Raw genomic sequence first — 21407 nt, forward strand, 5'->3', positions numbered from 1 at the left:
GCAATTAACAAATTGAAAAATGTAATTTGATGTGCTTTAAAAGTGAGTAACTCTTAAAAAATTATTTGTTTCTAGTTTCAGGAGAAATTTTCATTATGTCATAAATTCTTAGGTATGAATGGCCTTCAACATTTAATTAACAGGCCCACATATAGGACACGTTTATTAGTGAGTAAATAAAGCTACAGTCACAGAACAGTACTCATCTCTCCAAAAGTTCTTAAGTGCCTTTACATTCATTGGTAAGCTTGATATCATCTATATTATTTATTGTGTACTTCTGAAGCGCGCGATTTTCGTTTTTATTTGGCTTCCTTTCCATTATTATTATATTTTTTTTTTGTTTCACACTGGTTAACGCGAATTAGCATTAAACTTCACTTTTTTACGCGTTCAACATTGTACGTTGAATCTCTTCTCTTTGATACACCACAGGCCAAACTCAGCGTACACGTTTCCTCCTTTAACTCTCTAAATAATCACCTTTTGTGACAGCCTGATTTCGCTAAATAAATATGGGTAAATTTGATAAGTTTGCTCGTCTTAAAGCGGCTAGAGCAGGTAAGAAGATCACAGATATTGAAGATGAAAAGAATTCAAACGTTGATATCTATGATGAAGTTGATGAGATGGAATACAGAAAACACAAACGAGATCAACTTTTAAACGATGATTTTATCGTTGATGAAAATGGTGAGGGATATGCTGAAACTGGTGCCGATGAATGGGAGCATCATGAGGATTATTACTCTGAAGATGAAGAAGATGATAATATTGGGGAAACAACCAGCACACCAAGGAAGAAAAAAGTTAAAAAGGTTAGAAATAAGAAATCTGAAATCACCCGATTCTTCAAGCCAACAGCAGCAAAGCCGGTCAAAACTGAAGCTAAGGTGGATATAAGTAACTTGGATGACATCCTTGCAGACTTCACAAATACTGCCGTTCAGAGAGTGAAAGCTGACTCAATTTTTGGATCAGAACCAAAGAAGGATATTTTTTCTTCGGTCAAGCATAGAAGGGCCCGGGATAAAACTTCTTCTCCAAGACTTAATGTTAATCAATCCAAAAGAGCACCGGTGAGTGTCTCATTGGGTAGCCCGGTCTCCAAAAAGGCGAAATTAAGTTCTGAACCAGAGGAATATTATACAGCAATTGACTTTGACGATTATCAAAACGTGCCTTCTTCACCTACGAAAAATTATAGGGATAATGTGCCCAAAACTGAGAATAAAATTGAAAAGAATCTGGATGCCAAGAAAACTGCAGATGAAGTTGTAAAAGCAGAGGCAGATAATGAGCCACAGAACTCATCGGCGGTTCAAACGATGAAAACAACCGATGCCGATTTAGATGATAGCAGTGATGATGACGACATTGTTGTTGCCAAGCGGAGAACAACTGCATTTGTCGATCGTGACGTCAATTTAAGCAGCTCTAGAGCAAAGCCGATCTTAAAGCATCCTTTGAATTCTTCTCCATTTAAGGATACCGATGTGAATTCCTCGTCAGTTGCATCTGTCTCTTCACCTGTTCGATTTTCGGACTCGAGTTTCTACAGATTGAACGAAGATGAAGTTATCACAAAGGATGAAAGTGGTGAAGAGAGCCTTAAAATGTATTGGCTTGACTTTGCTGAAGTGGATGGATCACTACTTTTATTTGGTAAGGTCCAAGCTGCGGATGGCAGTATGGTTTCTGGGGTGGTTCAAGTTAATGGAATTAACCGAGAGATATACTTCCTACCAAGAGAGCGGCGCAAACAAGTTGAACAGGAAGAAGAAGATGAGTCAGAAGAGGACAATGATGAAAAGAATGATGAAAAGAAATCTAGCAAGATAACTACTAATGATGTCTATGAGGAGATCGTTCCTTTACTCATGGATAAGTATGGCCTATCATTCATTAAAGCAAAACCAGAGACTAAAAAATACGCATTTGAGCTTCCGGGAATTCCACACGAGGCTGAATATCTGAAAGTTCTTCTTCCATATCAGACGAAGAAGTGTAGAAATACGGTCATTCCTGCAGACCTAGAAGGTGAAACGTTTTGGCATGTTTTTAATGCCAATGCAGATATATTCGAGTCATTCGTTTTGCAGAGAAATATTATGGGTCCATGCTGGCTTGAAATCAAGAAGCCAGACTTTAAGCAACTACAAAATGCTACCCACTGTAATGTTGAGGTTGCAGTTTCATCCCCAGACTACATCACGCCTCTCTCTGCAGATATGCTACCCCCAACATTAAATGTTTTGGCAATAAATGTGCAATCATTTATGTGTATGAAGTCCGGTAAACAAGAAATTGGCTCAGTCTCTTTAGCTCTCTATAAGGACCTTCCTCAGGATAAGCCAATTGAATCTGGACTCAAACCAGATGAGGAAACAACGTTGGTTCGTCCGCCAGGTGCATCGCTTGCATTTCCTCCAGGTCTTAAACAGTTGGCTCAGAAAAAAGGTATGGTTCTGAGAACCTTTAACAACGAGAGAGCAATGTTGAACTGCTTGGCAGCAATTGTGAAGAAGTCGGATCCAGATGTATTCATTGGGCATAAATTAGAAAATGTCACGCTCGACATTCTCATGCATAGAATGTATGACTTGAAGGTGAGTACTTGGTCCTACTTTGGTCGGATCAACAGAAAGCAATTTCCAAATAAATTTGGCAGGAACTCCGGAAGAAATAACATGTTCTATCTTAAGGAAATTTTACAGGGAAGGCTTATTTGTGATATTGCAAACAACATGGGCCAATCTTTAACTCCGAAATGTCAATCTTGGGATTTGGCAGAAATGTATGAGATTTACTGTAAGAAGAAATACACACCAATGGAAGTGAACCTTGCAAATCCTGCATTTGGTGAAGATGCTGGAAGGTTGTTGGCTGCTTTCAATGAGAATAGAATGGCGGTTAAAATGATTGGTGATGTTGCCTTTGGAATTCAAATTTTATCCTTATCGAAACAACTTACCAACTTGGCAGGTAATGCCTGGTCACGAACATTGGGTGGTACACGTGCTGGAAGAAACGAATATATTTTACTGCATGAATTTACGAGAAATGGCTTCATAGTTCCAGATAAAGAAAATAGAAGGCAGAAACGGCATGGAACCTCAGATAATGAACCAGCAACAGCCGCTGCTGGAAGAAAGGCAAAATATCAAGGTGGTTTGGTGTTTGAACCAGTGAAGGGTCTTGTTAAAAACTATGTTACCGTCATGGACTTCAATTCTTTGTATCCTTCCATCATTCAGGAATTCAATATATGCTTCACAACAGTAGACAGATCAAAGTTGACTGAGGATGAACTTCCAGAGGTTCCTTCTCCCGAAACACCACGTGGTGTTCTTCCTAAGCTTCTTCATGAGTTGGTTAGTCGTCGTAGAGAGGTCAAGAAGTTGCTGAAGGATCCTAGAATCTCGACACAGGAAAAAATACAATATGATATCAAGCAGCGTGCTTTAAAGCTTACTGCCAATTCCATGTATGGATGCTTGGGCTATGTGAACTCCAGATTTTACGCTAAGCCTTTGGCAATGCTTGTTACAAACCGAGGTCGTGAAATTTTGATGGATACGAGACATTTGGCCGAAAGTCTTGGCGTGAGGGTTGTTTATGGTGATACCGATTCTGTTATGGTTGATACTGGATGTGACACTATGAAGGAAGCATTGAAGTTTGCAGAAGATTTCCGGAAGAGGGTTAACGACCGGTATAAGTTATTGGAAATTGGTATTGACAATGTGTTTAAAAAGATGTTGCTCCATGCCAAAAAGAAGTATGCTGCAGTCAACTGCACGATAAATGCTGATGGAAAGGAAAGTACCAGTTTAGAGGTGAAAGGTTTAGACATGAAAAGGAGAGAATACTGTCCATTGTCGAAGGAGGTGTCAACCTTCATCTTGGAGAAAGTTCTAGGTGACAATGATCCGGAAGAAGCTCTTACCGCAATATACGGTTACTTAGAAGGCATCACTACTAAGCTTAAAGATAACAATATTCCTATGGTGAAGCTCAAGATCAACACCAGGCTTTCTAAGGATCCCGTGCAATACCCAGGAGGCAAAACAATGCCAGCTGTGCAAGTTGCACTTAGACTGAGAGATCAGGGTAAGATTGTAAAGGCTGGAAGTGTGATCACATTTATTATCACCAATGAAGATGCGGATAAAGGTGCAAGTGTAGCAGAGCGGGCTAGAAGCATTCAGGAAGTATTATCGGATCAGTCCAAATATGAGCCGGATGCAGACTTCTACCTTGAAAAGCAACTGTTTGCACCAATTTCAAGGCTTTTGGAAAAAATCGAGGGATACGATGTTGTGCGACTTGCACAATCTTTGGGTTTGGATTCGAGAAAATACGAGGCAAGAGCAAGATCGCTTGAGCGGGAAACTGGGCTTCAGCCCCTTGAATCTACTGTTACTGATAGTGAGAGATTCAGAGATGCAAAGGACTTCCTCATCAACTGTCCTAAATGCCAGGCCAGTATAAAGTTTGGTGGTATTCAAAGTTCGCAGCAGTACAGGGTTACTTTTAGCGGTATCAAATGTGGTGAGTGCGACTCAATTATCCCTGTTTTGAGTGTGACTGCCCAACTAGAGCATTTTATTCGGCACGAAATCTCGCTATATTATGCTGGATATCTTACCTGCAGCGATTGTGGTCTCACTACCCGGCAAGTCAGTGTTTATGGAAGAAGATGCATTGGTGGACAAGGTACTGCTCGCTCATGCAAAGGTGTTATGAAATACTGCTATACTGACAGAATGCTTTATAACCAGTTGCTATATCTGCAATCACTGTTTGATGTCGAAAAGGCCAAGAAAAGAACCTTGAAGCCTCTTTATGATATTACTACGCAGAATAAAGACGATTTACCACCGGAGTTGAATCAGGGTGAGTTGGATGCTTTAGTGGAGCAGAGTAGGCCAGAATTTGGAGTGATACAGGGTGTGGTTACCAAATACTTGGATGACTGTGGAAGAAGGTATGTGGATATGGGTAGTATATTTGGATTCTTAAAATGAGTCTCTATACATTCAATACGCCAGTAAAATAAGATAAATAAAACAAAATGAATTAGTTATGAGTACCATTAGATCATAGAACTTAGTATATACAAATTGTTCCCCCAGGCTATCCTGAATGCTGCCTGGAGTATCTAACTCCACCCAATAAATACGACCATTGCGAATGCACAATTAACTTTTCTTCCACCAGTCCTCAACCGCTCTTCTAGCCCGGGTGACTTGTTCGGTTATTACCGGCTGAATATTGTAGTACTTAATCTTAAGATTATCAGCATTATCGGATATTGCAGCAGTAACCATATCCTGCCTCACTTTGAACTCTGGGAAGTATTTCGATTCGAGCGAGCTTAAACTATGCTTGCTATTTTGAAACGTTTTTGGCATACAAATGCCAAACGCAACAAGCCCAAATATAGATGGTGTAAGAAACCTCGTTATGCCGCCTTTTCTTCTAGCAAGAACGGATCCAAATAATGCTGCTGTTAGCACATAGAGTGACTGTGGAAGAAGAGGTTCCTTAACTATTTCTTTGTATTTTTCACTAGTTTTGGCAACACCAGTTGAAAATCTTGCCTTGTAGTATTTAAACTTCTCCAGCATAGATTCTTGCTTGGTGCCCGCCCATTCTCTAGCATTTCTGGAATACAATTCCAATGAATTCACTTTTTCTATTGACTTTCCATCAATAACTCGTGCACTTGAAGATTTCGAGACTTCCTGCGCAGCAGGAAGAGGGCTTTCTCCACTTCTATCAGAATAAAATTCTCGTTGCGTCATCGTGGATGTATATGTATATATTTATGTATAAATATACACGACTCAGTTGTTATTTGTGTCTGCTGATGTGAATGCCGACTGCCAGTAATTCGCATGGTTCTTCGTCCTTAGTTTATTTCTTGGGGGAGGGGAAGAAAAAAAAAAAAAAAAAAAAAAAACGAAAATAAATAAATACAGATATCTAAGAGCATTTGCTACCAAATAAAGCTTAATAATTTGCAGAGACAGAGACATACTGTCTCCAAATTCCACACTCGCCATCAGTACAACTGTATAAAAGGGATTCAACCTACCTCAATCGTCATATTTATGTATATTTTTATTAATTTTAGCACAAGCCTCAATGATCTGGGTCAAGCACAACAACAATGCAAAACATGATAAAACAATTCTAGATAATTCGGGATGCAGTTCATCCTTTAATTATTTGGTATATAGTGTAGCAAAGAGCTATCGAACCCAACAATGTGATACTCAAGTCGAGGCCCTTTGAAAAGTTCGATTTAGCACATGCTCGATAATGAAGCATGGGTGGATACATATAAACCAATGGGATACAAGCAAAGCATCCCACAAATGAGACGAACTGGTCAAGATTTGTGGATCCGTAAAATGCAATTAATGTGGTCAACATGACAAAAAAGATCCTAAATGTATTTTTCTCCCATTTCACCACAGGATTAGACTTGCCAGAGCGCTTCTTAAATATCTTCTTCTCCATGATCCTAACAGCTGGAAGAAGTTGAAGAGGAACAGAAAACATGATTGCAACCGGATAAAAGAGCTGAATCATAATCACGTATGGCGAGTCCTGAGGCAAACTTAATATGATGACTGTTTTCACATCATTTCCATACGTCAAGTATCCAATGGCACCAATACCAATGAATAAAACGGCACATGCAGCAACAACAGCAAACAAGACCTTTGGAAAATCCTGCGGTTTTGCCATGGCCTCCTCCACTGGAATAATTAGACCGATGCCTTCAAATGCAAATATGGCCACACCAATGAATAAACTCCATTTATCATTGCTGAAAATGCTGATATCTGGGGCAGGGCCATGCTTTATAAGATCGGTGGCCGTATAATAGACGATGGTAAATATTCCAATGAGAATAAACACGTTTGCCAAAAGAGCAGCCAGTGAAAGCTTAGTGATATTCCTCACGAGCGACATTGGAATGAAAAAAATCGACTCAAGCACAACAATGAGACCAACGGCCACATGAAGAGAAAAAGCGTTTTCAAAGAAGGCATGAAGATTTTCGGCTGTGAATACAATGTACGTGGCCACAAATCCAAGCTGGGAAAGCACGATGGAGGCGAGAATAAAGAATTTTGCATACTTGCCATATAATATTCCTCCAATGTCACCAAAGGATGAAACACCTGTCTTTTCCTTGGCCTGAACCAATATGAGGTAGCAAAAGAAGGAGAGTGTGGCAAAGAACAGCAGAAGCCCTATCGACAAAAGAAGACCTCCGTTAGAAAAAGCCTTCGGTAAGAAAAGCACACCTGTGCCGACAAATGATTTGAAAAGAAGAAAGAAGGATTTCATCGTGGAAGCCTTTCCCTTTTTGCGGAGTTTAGGTTGAAATTGGTGTCGTTGTGTTGGAATCGTGTAACTGTTAACAGAAGCTTCTTCAAGAAGTGGATTTTCCTCATCATGCTTATAGTCAGAGGCATAATCACAGGCCAAGAAATCTTCATCCTCTAGATCCTCACCCGCAAAATGGCCATAAACAGATAGAAACTCCAGAAAGTTCCTCGTGAGTCCAGTTGGTTTATTTAGAGTGTATCCAAATTTTGTCCGCTTTTGGTTTATAAATTCTCTACGGAAGGCACCAGGAACTCGCAGAACTGAGGCAGATGAGCCTCTTCTTTCTCCCAAAACATCAGAGCCAGATAAACTTCTCGTTCGCTTGATTTGCTGGCCTTTATTACTCAGATTGTATAGATCTCTGGTTATGTCACCTCCTTGTAGCTGGAGAGAGTGCTCCGAGTCTGTCGCAAGATGTTTACCAACGTTCTTCAAGATAGTGGCATCATCTAGAACGGAGCCAAATGATGAAGATACCTGTGCTGGGGGTAAATGAGAAGATGAAGCACTTGTTGATGCTTCATCGTCCGATTCCAAGGCAATGGATTCTGCTCTGTGATTTGCGAAACTACCCACTCTAGGTGTCATTCGAGATGCAAATGAGCCTGAAATCGGAACGCTCTCACTCATATCCGGAGGTGTGTTCGATCCCTGATGTTTTCTATGTGGAAGCATGAAGTGATTTGAGCCCTGTGTGCGTGCAAGACTCGAAGTAGGAGAAATGAGTCTTGCCATGGATGCACGCCTTGGAATATCCATAATGGGGCGAGAAGAACTTCTCACTGGAATTGAACTAGACAACCTCCTGTTTGGAGAGTCTGTCATTCGGCGGGATGTAGTAAACAATGTGGTATTAATTGTTGTGTTTGCCTATTCCATCAGCTGGAAACGACAGGAAAGATAAGAAATGAAATGTAAATGCCAAATATCAGCAATAGGTACGTGATGAGTGAAGCCGTACACTAGTAAATGATATCAACTGTGTTAACAAGGGCAGGCCAGTGTTATAATATAATTGTTAAGAAGGCAGTATACACGATATTTAAAGACAATGAGGGGGATAAATAAAATTGGCAAGATCTATGTTTTTATATTTTTGGGTAAAATGATAGATAAACGTGTAGAAGGCAGAGGATAAAAAATTTATTGAAGGGAACAAATGCCATTCATTGACTTTATTATTAAGAGGACAATTCCCATCGGAGAAACAAACCCCAAAAAAATGGGTTAACTGATTTGTCCACAATAGTTGATCTTCCTTGAGTATACGTATATAGAAACAGATAGCGAAACAAAACATAAATTGAAAAAATTAAAAATAATGAATGCTTTCCTTCTTTAATGCATGGAATATTTTCCCCTAGGCTTTATCTTTATTCCCCTCAAATGGAGAATACTGGCTTGATTACAATAATTGCATATATCAATAATACACGTTCTCTTAGTAGAGTAACTCAATATGGCGTACAGTAAATTTTATAAGGATGATATGGTTTGGCTGATCGAGGAAGAGTAGAGATAACGTAATTATCATGCTTGAGAATTTTTTCCATACTATCTTGCTTTCGCCGATTTTCTCTCAAATACGCAACTTCTCGATCAGGAAGTTTCTCTTCCAGTAAGCAATGGCTCAATTTTTAACTCTTCTCAGATGCCGCACATTATATTATTGTTATACGGCCATTCTGATATTGATGACAAAAATGAATGCATTTGTGACTGTGGTTTTCATGTTTTTAAATAATATATAATGAAAAACGAGTTGACAACCTTTAAGAGCTTTAATTATGTTGATTCCGATAATCAAAACTCTTAATGCTTATTGGTTTGATTATATATAATAGAACAAAACAAGCCACTGAATTATGTAGTACTGATATATGTTGGTTCCATGAAATATCATTAGAAGATATTGCTCTATTTCTCATGTTGCTCTAAAGTGTGCCACATGGTTTGAATTTCAAGTTACCACACTGCTGAAATGAACATCAGAGTTTTCAAAGCTGGGGAAAATAGAAAAACGTAATTTCTCGAAGTACTCGGCAAAGGCAGGCCACCCTAGAATGAACGACATTCTTATGTAGGAGGTAACTAATTTTCGAGGACAAGATTATACTTGGAAATTATCAAAAGTATCTAACTGATGTTGATGTTATTATATATCTAAGCTTGTATAATTGGCAGAGGTCCATTGCCCAAAATTGGGCTATTCCCATAGCTAGAAAATCCTGATGGCATTAAAAATAAACTTGGACAAAAGAATCAAAAAATTGAAGCTCGAAATAAAAATAAATATGATCTTATCTTAACTTTTGGGACTCTCAGTACACGATGATCCTAGTTCATGGCTTTTTTTTTTGATAGTATGTGTTTGACTAGAACTAATTTTTGCTTTTTTTCATATTCGGACATGACATGGTGGCCATTTAAGGGTGAAAATAAAGCTGAAAATAATTCCGCAAATGATAGCTCGGCTAATAAAGCAAAGCAGCCAGTGTTCTTAGACGATGTTCCACCAAAATTCCAAGAAACAGACCTCGAGAGGGCAAAAAGAGCCAGAAAGGTACATGATCAACTGAAAGAAAAGGATGCAGAAGATGAATCTGTTGGTAAACAAGTTGGAACTGTTCTACACTCATTAACATGGAATGATTTCAAGCCATCTAACCTCATACAAATACCCTGTTTCCGGGATGCTGGACTTTCTGGCTTCAGCTGCATGTTTGTCTTTTCCACTATTATGTTTTTGTATCATCGAGATATCCGAAGGTCAATTAATTGGGGATACGGCGGTCTTCTACTCGGAAGTGTTTTTGGTTGGGAACATTGCAATAGAGTAAGGAGACATTCTGAAGATGTCGTTCAACAAGCGCAGGCTAAATTCCAGGAGAAGGTTAAGAGAAGAAGATCGCAGGAAGGAAGCGGACTGTCAGGTAAGAAAGATTAAAAAAAATCCGAATTGTTGATTTAATGCTTCCAACTAGCACTGTGTTAATTTAAAATGTTGTTGCTCTCATATTCCTACGAGGCACTTATACGTCATACACCATATATCTCTTTTTATTTATACATCCTGTAAATATACGATGAAATTTGTCATGATCATAACTATCTCAACAGCCAGTCTGGAGCGTACTTCTTGTCTATTCTTATGGTACTCACGTCAAATGCCTCAATTAGAAGCTCTACCAGAATTCTCCCTCCTTTAGGTCCAGTGAATCGCCTGTATTCCTCACTTACACTGGCGAAATTCCATCCTTGAAGCTTTCTTAAGCACCCGATAACAGTACCTGTTCTGTGGCGGCCCATTCCACAGCATACAAGCAACGGATGGTATCTCCTGTCTGCAATAATTTCAAGAGCCTGCTTGATCGATGATTCGGAGAGACCATCCCAAGAGTTTGATTCCACTGAATCGTACCCTAGATTGCAGAAAAGATTGATATGATTGTCGTCGATGAATTTAAGAAAATTGTCCTGTGGATCTTCTATTGCAAGCCATATTATAGACTTTAAGTGAAGCTGTTCTAAGAATGAATGATTTAGTGCAGATGGCTGTCCAGATCTGTATAAATTCTTCTCTACTGGGCAAAAGTTGAGAGGAGGAACAACTCGTATTGTTGGTGCTTCTGTGATGAGCTCTGAATCCTCGATTTTGTTCTCTTTCGAGTCATCTATAAGTTCCTCTATTGTGACCGCATCCTCCGGCGGCGATGCTTTTTGTTTTTTAGTATGCTTTGTGTTAACGTTATTCAGCTTATAACCGTTCTTTTGATTAGATGTACTGTTTGACTCATCTCCATTTGTAACCTGCTTATTCCCCATGATGGATTCAAGCAGCATTTTCCCAAAATGATACTCTTGATCTTTCTAAACTGATCTTCAACCTATAAGTTCCGTATTCAGCTCAATGTGAATTAAATTTCGTAATAGACTTGAAGGTCGTCGTCACATATTTTCTAAGCTGGCAGTTCTGGAAAGTTAGCGTTGCTCCGCGAAATGAGCTTACATAAAATCAGCATAAAACTTTGTTACCGGATGCTTTTATGCGTTTTAACGCTCGAGGACAGCAAATGAAAAATGTAACCAAAAAAAAAAGTAAAATAAAATATGCCCATTGGAAAACGAGCTAGGCTTTGCTTGTTAAGAGATCTTGGTAAAGCGTGTCTAGTCTCAGTTTATTTAGGCGTTTAATCTTTTGAATTACCCACCATCACTTTGGCTCTGCTTCAATTAAAAACAATGAAGAAGGTTGCACAAAGAGCCACTGAAAAAAGCAAAAAGGCTTCTGGTAAGCCTTACCACCAGGATTTGGCACACTCCGTAACATTAGCATATAAGAGCTATTTAAAGGGGCTTCAGCAGAACCAAAAGTTGAGACTAATAGATACATTTTTGGCATTCTTAGTCTGCATCGGAATTTTACAGTTCATATTCTGTGTCTTGGTCGGGACTTTTCCCTTCAATGGCTTTTTAGGAGGCTTCATATCAGCTGTCGGTCAGTTTGTGCTTACCGTTTCGTTAAGATTGCAATGTCTGGAATCTAACCAGTCATCTTTTAAGGGGATCTTGCCGGAAAGGGCCTTTGGTGATTATATCTTTGCTAGTATCATACTACATTTTGTGGTGATTCACTTCATCAATTGAATCATTCTATCTATCATGCTTATGCATGTATATATATATACATATATAGTTTAAGGTTTCCATGTATAAGCGTCATAACTATTTCCTATTGCTTTTTTTTTTTCTTTTCAGTAGTAGAAGTACATATTAATGAATAGATCTCCTATTTAATCCTTCACTATGCTCATCATGCTCTCCCCGCCACTACCCTTAGTACCAGCAACCTCGTCTTCTCTACCACCATCTTTTTGAGATCCCGGTGATCCTTTTGATTTTTCCACATCTAACATGTCGTCTCCAGAATCTGATTTGACCTTTTTGTCTTCTTCATCGGTTAACTTAGGGATGCCAAATTCGCATTTCTTGTATTCTTCCAATTCCTCTTTAGTCTGTGGATGCTGTCTCAGCCACTTCATTCTAGAGCCACCTGGTGCTCTTTCATTTAGGCTAAAGCCAAAAAGTTTTAGTTGAAACTGTTGCTTGGTTCGTTTTTCGCACTGCGTTCCTATTTCCGGATACATCTTCAAAAACATGCCAGCAAACGACGTTCCAAAAAAGGCACCGTCGATGTTCAAGTATCTGGAAGAAGGAGGCAAGTAAATATCATTGCAATTTGGACAGTACAATCTAACTGTCTCAATTCCAGGCTGATCATAACGTCCTATAGGAAGAAGATGCATTCCTTGACAGTAATACCGAGGACACGACCCAAAACAGTTATCCTGATACTTCTCAGCCATAGCTCGCAGTCCGTGCTTAGTAAGTATGTATCTGGCATGAATGAGGCCATATAGTACCTCGGCTGCATGCTCTACTAAGGGAACATTAGCTGCCTTTATGGGAACCTCAGGTTCCAAGTCTAATATTGTATCTGATGCATCTCTAAAAAAGGGGACAAGGGAACTCAATCCAGTCAAGTTAAAATTATCCTCTATAAACTCAGGTGCCACTTCCACAAAGTAGTCATGCCCAAACATCGAGCAAAATATAGATATCCAGCTCTCTACCTCTTCGCTTGAGTCTGATTGCACATTATTATAGGTGGACATTTGCATGTATAGCCTTCCTCTTTCCAATCTGTTTCAAGGTATTTACCCTTATACGTCCGCTTGTTCTTTTTTGTGGGTTTATGTACAGTATAGGAGGCTAATTTATTAGCATTTCCATCCCCTGTAGTCTTTAAGTAATTTATGTTGTCGATTTCGCTACCAATAATTGTCGCATGCTACTAAATTATTAGGGGGAGAGATGATAAACGAAAAAAAAAAAAAAAAAATTCGAAAAATAAAATGTGATCGACTTATCCGAAATAATGTGTGATTGAGGCCGAAAGAAAGTTACCGCCATATTTACAGATCTATATTAATCCAATTCCACTTCTGAAATATCAAGTATCACCTTGATCACATAATGGTTCTTTTTCTTATTTCAAAGTAAACATTTAAGTCAACTCGAAATGTCTAAGCGCATAGCTGTCTCGGTGTCGGACTCTTGATCAGATACATCCGTACACACATAGAATTTCATGTAGAAGGTAGCGAAGAGATGCAATCGGCATATAGTAAGCTTTCCACCCCAGGCTGATGTGTAGGCATAAATTAAACTTGTTCACAGAGTAGTATATTGCACATTAAGCGTTTTATTTTCAACCGCCACTGTTTTGGAACTTGAATATATCCACCATGAGAAAATCAAACTTGTTCTTTTTGGTTAGCATCCTCACTATATTTACTAATATAATAAAGTCCATCGGTAAGGACAAAATCAAAAATAAAATCTATCTGATCTACACACGTTCGCCGTTTGCCGGAAAAGATCTCAATAAATTAAGCCAGTTACGGAAGGAAAGAATACAAGTTAATAGACAGAGAAACACGATTAGTGCGCAAGATAATTATGCAAAATGGACAAAGCTTAACAGGAAGTTTGACAAACTTACTGAAGAGCTGAAAAAGGAGGAAGTTGCATTGGCGAAAAAGAAGGCAAGATTTGATCTCAACGTTGACCGTGTCATTACATTTATCACAGTTGTTCCGAACAATCTTGTAAACCTGTGGTATAGCCGAGTTCCTTTACTATATTTGCCATACGGCTTGCTCCCAGCATTTCTTGAAATATTTGTGTTGAACTTCCCATTCCTTCCGAGAGGCTCCATTGGTGTCATTATTTGGTCCTTCTGCTTGAATAGAACGCTCAATTTCTTCATAGTACTCTTTAAATATTTGCTTTTCACCAAGCCAGTGCAAAAGCCCGTGAAGACATTTTAATGAAGGCAGCGCATCCACTTTTACATTTTCATTTTGTACTAAATACAAATTTTCATACATACGAATTGTACTATTACTCTGATTCATGATACTCTATTCACGTATATACATATGTCCAAGAGAAAATTCATTAAAATGCAATTCATCCTCCCCCTCTTTGAAGAAAGTAAACATTGTTTCACTTTATCTGCCTAGTAGAATGGCATCAGTCCAGCTCATGAAACCACGTTGAGAACGCTCCTGTGTCTTTGAAGTCCGAAAAGCACTTCACGCTCTTTCTTTTTGATCTGTGCTTATTCTTCTTAAAGTCCGTATTCAAACACTTAAAAGCGTCCATGATCTTACTGCAGCACTTCACTTCAGACACCATATCCTTATCTCCCGAAATGGAGCTCCGGCTAGATCTACTGATTGGATTAACTTTAATCGGCCGTAGTCCTTTGTGGTTTATCATACGATCCAAAAGGTAATGTATCCATAGTAGGTTTGTGCTAGGGCATTTCACTGACCAGTCAATCGTCTCGCACATATCACCGTTAGTGCTGGAATACGAATATAAACTCTCTTGATGAGAATGAACACTTCTGGCCGATGATGTATTGCCAAAAGTTTCATGATGGCGCTCCGATAGCAGCTTCCGCATATTGGTGTACGTTGTAAATTGGTAGTCACCCCTTCCCCTGAAAAAGTTCGGATTGTCCAAACCAGTAAACAAAACATGATCACCAATCCGGGCTCTGGATAACGAAAAGTCAATCAAGCTTACATGAACTTTATCCAAAGTTGGATCTCTCCTGACCAACACGTTTCCCCAGTGCAAATCTCTGTGCTCAAAATCGGCATTCAACTCACCCGCCGATAATGCGTCGCACACTTGTTTGAGGATCTCATACGCCTCCCTCCAATTTCTAACCTTGAACTTTTCAAGGGAAACTCCCGCATATTCCATCCTCATCACAAAGTACAGTTGCATGTTTGGGTTCTCGCTTGGTCTTCTTACGTTTTCTCCGCCCATGGAAGAGTTAGACTCCCAAGCCATTTGAAGTTCTGAAGGATAAGGTCCTCTAACAACTTTCCCCATTCTAATTTCGACAAACCCAGGTGTCTTCGTCATTGCCATGGTTATAGACAACTCCTGTATTACTTCCTTCATTTGCATTTGCTGTGTGTGATTATCACCAAAGGGAATCACTTTATAAACACTTTCAGGCTCTTTTCCCAGCTTCATCTCTTCTGTATTTGCGTACTCGGCATATATGTCACTGAATTGTGTGTGCGATAAGCACTTAAATGCTTTGTCGTTGCGTGCCAAGTGCCGATACAAACTGGTGAAGGAGAAAATCCGTTTTTGGTTGCAAAGCCTCAAAAGTAACTTCTGGTTGATACTTTCAACTTCCGAAACTTTCATAGCGGGAACCTTGATGTTAATTCTTCCAGCATTAGACTCTCGTCCAGTGATCGATTTACTAGCAGTGCTTACAGATTTCTGCTCCAAAGCGCTCTGTGTGGTTTGTGCATCCCTGGAATCGGATATAAATGATGATATCGACAAAATAGATGAAGAGTTTCTTAATTTGTGATTCAACTTCTCGCGTGTATCATGTTGAGGGATGGGTAGCGAAATATCGCACGAAGACAAGTTTATCGACGCCCTATTTCCAGCACCTGATTTATAGGAGGGGTGTAGAAGTCGACCAATATTTGTGAGACTGAGTCTGTGTGTTAATCTTCCACCTGAAAAGCTTGACCGGCTCGAATGACCGTTTCCAGCTCTCTCAGCATCTGAATGGCCCCCGATTGAAGCGAGAGTACGTAGAGAAATTGAATGGCGGAGATGGAATCTGGATGACTTCTTCTGAATTGTGTGATTTTTCGCTTCTCCAACTGGTTGCAAGTCTTTGCTGGTATTTTGCTGCGCAGATATTATGTTGTTGTATACTGCACTAGGTCTTTGGTTTCGTTTCTCACTACTTAAAACGTCAGATCCAGTCTGTTCACGAGCATCCGGCTCCAACACTCGGTTTGGTACGATAGGAGAGACCGAAATGTGTTTTATAGAATCTCTTTCGTGCGAAGCGATTGACGAGGTGTTGCAACTGGATGGATCTTCTAGAAGAGAGTTGCTTGCCGGACTGCAATTAGAGCCATCATTGTGACTGTCGTTGTGGTGATGATGATGATGGTGATGATGGTGGTGAGAGTTGGAAAGCGAATGTGCCGGATCTCTCTTTAAGGAAATCTGCGAGAACCGCTTGTAAGAATGTGATCCAGCACTATCCAAGGAGTTCTGAGAAATTGTGCTTCTCCTAAATCTCTCAGCCATGGACTTGAGCCTACTACCGGCCGATCGGCTCGATAATGATGATGAAAGTGACAGTGGTGAAAGCCGTTTAATAGAGCTCGATGATGCCGTTGATAAATTTGCCTGGTGCTCCTTCAATACATTTGGCTGCTCCCTTGAGCAGCTCTTTTTGAAAGATGTGTCCGCGAGAGGTGAATCGCTATTTCTCGGCCATTCCCGTTTCAAACCAAATGTGGAAATGGGTCTGAATTTCGTCGTGACTCTTTTTCCAGGTCGAACTTTGTTCTCCTTGTTGATATCAGCGAAACCATGTTGGTTAGACGATGAGTTGGCAGCTAGTCTCTTTCTGGTCTTCAGCCGATAATCATCGGCCGACATATTCTGATTAGTATCATCCTCCGTGGAGTAAATACGAAATGAAGGACCGCTGGTGTCCGCCTCTCCATTTTGAATAATGCTGTTTAGTGAGATGCTTGGAGACGACTGCCTTAGTCTGTACTGTTTTTTCCGTGTAGGTGACTCGAGTGACAACTCATCGACCTGGGTCAATAAATCGTCTCTGGGGGAAAAAGAGGTGATCAGCAGACCATTTCTTTTTCTTTGATTTGAAGCCATTCTTCTCTTCTTATGTATCTGCCTCTAAGTTTTTAATCAAAATCTATCCTGTAGTGACAGGTCACAAAACTGTGCTTGTTTGCCGTTAATGATCTGCTATACGTGTTTTTGTGACGTGCGGAACAGTGGAATATGGGCAAGTTTTTACTCTTCCTATACCGTGCTTTTGTACACAACCAGTATATTCTGCTGAGAAGACACTTACGATGGTAAAATGTGTACACGGTGTGGGAAGATCAAAACGCAGGGGAAAGGTCAAATTTATAAAGAAAAAAGGTGCACTGGGATTGCACACTACTATACTTAGTTGCTTGCCGATTAGTGGGGCATGTTTAGTGAGGACGTAAATCGTCACAGCAACATCATCAATTGTTCCTTCCCTAATATGCACGGAAAAAAATTTGTTTTGACGCCAAGTAAACAGGCGCGAAACAGCTTGTGCAGTATTGGGCATGGCTTGGGAAGCAAGAGCAAGAAAAAAAAAATATATATATATAAATAAATAAACAAAAAAACTGTAAATAGAAGGATCGAATCGAGTTAAAGCGGCTTGAATCAGAAAAACGCATCGTCCGCTTCCGGAAACAGGTAAATACACAAGCACAGGGGAAAGGCCATGTGAACAAATATATAGTTTGGCAAAAGACATCACACATGTTCGGCATTAAATTAAAACTTAATAATGCTATGTGTCCTTCGTACAGTTAATGGCTCATATTGCTGCTTGTATTTGGATCGGGGTACATGGTCTGCTATTGAGTTATAGGGGAGGATGCTTTTAATAGCAGCAGAATTGAACTACATTTTCCATCTTCGAGCGTATTTTTTTTTTCTTTTTCCAAGTAAGAGTAATTACCATGAGTATGATTTGAAGTAGTTCTATAATTGTATTAGTTATGTAAGCTGGACTGCATGTTCTACAAACATGATTTTACTAAAGATAAGCATATGGTTCTAATGCACTCTAGTGGCTCTGGTATGTGACCAGAGCTTGCATTACCCAACACTGCGAGCTTGAAGCAAAAAAATATAAAAATAAAAATAAAAATAAAAATAAAAATAAAAGTAAAAACTAGATCAAGATTAAGATTAGGAACTTCAGCCCAAGCCAAATTTTTTGTAAGCTAAGAATGTGCCAGTAGGTATGACAAATAATCAAGATCCATTTTTATTGTGATACATCAGATTTACCATCAATAGTTTTGGCCCTGTAATATTATTAAAGCTTCGGTTGTCTAAAGCAAAAGCCAGTTATGTCGAAATATGGAGGTGAACTCCAAAATTATGAAAGTGCGAGAAATGTTAGCAGAGGTGGTAAAAGCATAAGCTCAAGGCCACACAAAGTCTCAAATGCCATCAGAGCCAATGATCAGACTTTTAGAGCATCTGTGATACATCGAAAATCATTTGATCATCGAAATGGGGGAGCATCCGGCCATACACTGAATAGAGATGATCTTGTAGATATGTTTGGAGGAATGAGTGTAAGAGATAGATCCCGTTTGGGTATGGACCTCTCGACGGTACATGAGGTTGATAACAATGTGCGTGAACAAGGAGCTGGGGACTATAGTACACTTACAAATGAGTATGATCAAAATTATGATATGCAGAATGGAGACGATCAAGCACAGTATGCAACATTAACGCAGAATAACGTGAATAGGTTTGAGAATGACGATGAGATGGACAATAATCAGAGAAATTCGAAAAAGAACGATTTCCTGCAAAGATTTGCTGAGCCACAGTATGAAGGTTACGACGATATTTATGATGATGATGGAGATGGATTTGATAGTCAAATACAGCAGGCTATGGATATAAAAGCTGAAGAGAATCTGGAATCTCCAAAGCAAACACAAGGTATCGCAAGTCACACGCAACGAAATGGTATACGTAATCCTTTCATTTCAGTTCCGTTATCAAAATATATGATAAAGTCAGGAAACCGGCAGACGCCGCGATCCGAAAGTATGGATTCATTCTCTTCACTCTCTACTTCAAAGTCTGTTCCCACAGCCACTTCGTCTACTTCGTACACTGAGTCCGACAGTGAGCAAAGCGATTACGGCAATGATTTCGCCGATGATGAGCTTGATTTCAGTAAGGCAGCATTGGTAAACAAGTTACAGCAGAGGCAGAAAAGAGCAGAAGAACAGGCTAGCACAATTAATCGTGAGAGAAGAATGCGTTTTAGGCAGATTCGTGAGAACTTCAACAACCCTGACTATGTTGAGAGCAACCAGAAACCTCTAAGTGATGATTTCGAGAATCTAGATGAGCTTGATTCAAATAAGTTGAGGCGGTTTAGAGTTGTCAATGATATCAGATCGAACATCGATATGCTTGACAGAAAAAGATCCATGCCGGTACTTATGAAGTCGACTGATGTTCCTCTTCAGTCTGCAAAAGCAATTCGCAAATATTCCTCAACCCTGGATCTCCCATCTAGGGTCCCCATTTCCTCTAAAATTAAAGGAGCAAGGTATCCACCAGTCTCGTTATCTCTTAAATCGAGGCCATATTACAACAACAATAACAGCAAAGACGATAGTGCCGATGACGAAAATGAGAACGAAGTTAATAATGATGAGAATGAAGCTTACGGCTATGCTGATCCTCGACAGCCTGAAGAAGATTCATCAGATGAGTTGACCATTACCCTGGCTGATTATGAAAAACTCAAGCGTAAGAGTCATCGCATAGATCTTACCAAATATCAAGAATCGCCAACTAAAAAATCATGGACTCACCATGTGGTCACTCACAGTTTATCTAATAACGATAATGTTCAACCTAGTCATAACCATCATCGGCATCGTCATCAGCGACATCATAAAGCAACCCATGAAGAGGACTTTGATGGTTTGACCAATACTGCCCGCTTGAGTAAAGAAGGTAAGTTAAAAATCATTCGATCACTTGGCAAGCATAAAACTAAGCAGGTGCTGCCTGGCCATCTGTATGGGGAAATCGTCTATGATCCAGATCAGATGAAGTGGTGTGGAAATGATGAGGATTTGTTACCGTTTGAATCTGTGAGCAAGCCTGCATTAATTAAGCATTACAGCGGCTTAAGACAACAGCAATCAGAAGAGAAACTGGCCCAAAAGAAAACGCAAGGCCATGTCAGTGCATCAAATGTGCTCAAGTCAAATGGTAAGCGAAGTCCAAAGTCAACAATCACTCACAGCATAAATAAGAATGATGAAAACGATGAATTTCCTCAAGTTGTTGGAAATATGGTCTACGATAACAAAAAATTGCGCTGGGTCAGTTTGACCGGAAAGTACGAGGATGATCCTTTCCAGAATATGGATGATACACTGGCCAGTGAAAATGCAAATACTCAAAAGATTACATTACAACAGCCTGGATCCAAACGTCCAAGCAGATTGAATTTGAAGCTGGGTACAACGCCTAGGGGTAATTTTGCTAGAGGTAGGATTCCTTCTTCCGTTTCATGTTCATCGATCCCAAACTATGCCCAGCAGATTCAATCTGAAAACCCATTGAAGATTAGGATGGAGAATTATAAGATGTGGAAAGCCGAAGAGACAAGATGGATGCGTAAAGTTAGAAATTGGTTTCCTTCCGAGGATGATGACTTGAGTTTCTGCTATGAGCTTAAATCTTTTTTGGATGAGCAGTGAAAATGCATGTTTCTAATTTCTTTTCCGTCTGTCAAGTATTTTTACTAATCTATCACCCAGTTTTGTATATATCTTGTTTGAATAAATTGGGGTAACTCTTGAGAGAAAAATTTTATTCAGTGTTTGATAATCGTCCGTATCTGATGCCACCCTTGAATCAACGTAAAAAGAAAAATAAAAGAATCATTGTCCTACAACAATAAAAAAATGTGAGGCAGTTGTCATAAAAATCTTTCCTTTGTCGAGGCGTCTCCTTGAACTGTACCGATTAGGAAATTATAGTGCTAAGCTGATCCTCACCGAAGAACATGCAGAAGGTTTGCAGATTTCTTCAAATATTATGCACCTTACCTCTTTAAGGCTTTCAAATGAGATTTTCCGTACAGTTTTGAAGAAAAAATGTCGAGTTTTCATTCATTAAGTAGGTTGAATTAGTAAATAATTATGTTTCAAGTATTGAAAAGCTACGACTATGTAATTGGTAATAATGTTTCAGAGATCGTATTTCTTAAACATAAATTTGAATAAAGA

General features: G+C 39.5%; 9 protein-coding genes across 9 annotated transcripts; 4 read left to right on the forward strand and 5 right to left on the reverse strand.

Annotated features, from left to right (window-relative positions):
• Positions 1-515: 515 nt before the first annotated feature.
• On the forward strand, positions 516-5030 carry BRETT_002834 (uncharacterized protein; the record flags this gene model as incomplete). Its single annotated transcript, XM_041281354.1, has 1 exon — positions 516-5030. One exon carries the CDS (start codon positions 516-518, stop codon positions 5028-5030), a length of 4515 nt encoding a protein of 1504 aa, XP_041139145.1.
• Positions 5031-5204: 174 nt separating this feature from the next.
• BRETT_002835 (uncharacterized protein) lies at positions 5205-5810 on the reverse strand (the record flags this gene model as incomplete). Its single annotated transcript, XM_041281355.1, has 1 exon — positions 5205-5810. One exon carries the CDS (start codon positions 5808-5810, stop codon positions 5205-5207), a length of 606 nt encoding a protein of 201 aa, XP_041139146.1.
• Positions 5811-6222: 412 nt separating this feature from the next.
• Positions 6223-8238, reverse strand: BRETT_002836 (uncharacterized protein; the record flags this gene model as incomplete). Its single annotated transcript, XM_041281356.1, has 1 exon — positions 6223-8238. The coding sequence occupies one exon, from the start codon at positions 8236-8238 to the stop codon at positions 6223-6225; it is 2016 nt and encodes a 671-aa protein (XP_041139147.1).
• Positions 8239-9823: 1585 nt separating this feature from the next.
• BRETT_002837 (uncharacterized protein) lies at positions 9824-10360 on the forward strand (the record flags this gene model as incomplete). Its single annotated transcript, XM_041281357.1, has 1 exon — positions 9824-10360. One exon carries the CDS (start codon positions 9824-9826, stop codon positions 10358-10360), a length of 537 nt encoding a protein of 178 aa, XP_041139148.1.
• Positions 10361-10521: 161 nt separating this feature from the next.
• On the reverse strand, positions 10522-11238 carry BRETT_002838 (uncharacterized protein; the record flags this gene model as incomplete). The annotated part of the gene is made up of 1 exon (XM_041281358.1): positions 10522-11238. One exon carries the CDS (start codon positions 11236-11238, stop codon positions 10522-10524), a length of 717 nt encoding a protein of 238 aa, XP_041139149.1.
• Positions 11239-11655: 417 nt separating this feature from the next.
• BRETT_002839 (uncharacterized protein) lies at positions 11656-12060 on the forward strand (the record flags this gene model as incomplete). The annotated part of the gene is made up of 1 exon (XM_041281359.1): positions 11656-12060. The coding sequence occupies one exon, from the start codon at positions 11656-11658 to the stop codon at positions 12058-12060; it is 405 nt and encodes a 134-aa protein (XP_041139150.1).
• Positions 12061-12206: 146 nt separating this feature from the next.
• Positions 12207-13088, reverse strand: BRETT_002840 (uncharacterized protein; the record flags this gene model as incomplete). Its single annotated transcript, XM_041281360.1, has 1 exon — positions 12207-13088. The coding sequence occupies one exon, from the start codon at positions 13086-13088 to the stop codon at positions 12207-12209; it is 882 nt and encodes a 293-aa protein (XP_041139151.1).
• Positions 13089-14511: 1423 nt separating this feature from the next.
• BRETT_002841 (uncharacterized protein) lies at positions 14512-17223 on the reverse strand (the record flags this gene model as incomplete). Its single annotated transcript, XM_041281361.1, has 1 exon — positions 14512-17223. The coding sequence occupies one exon, from the start codon at positions 17221-17223 to the stop codon at positions 14512-14514; it is 2712 nt and encodes a 903-aa protein (XP_041139152.1).
• A 1253-nt stretch (positions 17224-18476) lies between these two features.
• On the forward strand, positions 18477-20876 carry BRETT_002842 (uncharacterized protein; the record flags this gene model as incomplete). Its single annotated transcript, XM_041281362.1, has 1 exon — positions 18477-20876. One exon carries the CDS (start codon positions 18477-18479, stop codon positions 20874-20876), a length of 2400 nt encoding a protein of 799 aa, XP_041139153.1.
• Positions 20877-21407: the final 531 nt, after the last annotated feature.

This window comes from Brettanomyces bruxellensis, chromosome 9 (assembly GCF_011074885.1).
Source record: "Brettanomyces bruxellensis chromosome 9, complete sequence".
Lineage (NCBI taxonomy): Eukaryota > Fungi > Ascomycota > Pichiomycetes > Pichiales > Pichiaceae > Brettanomyces > Brettanomyces bruxellensis.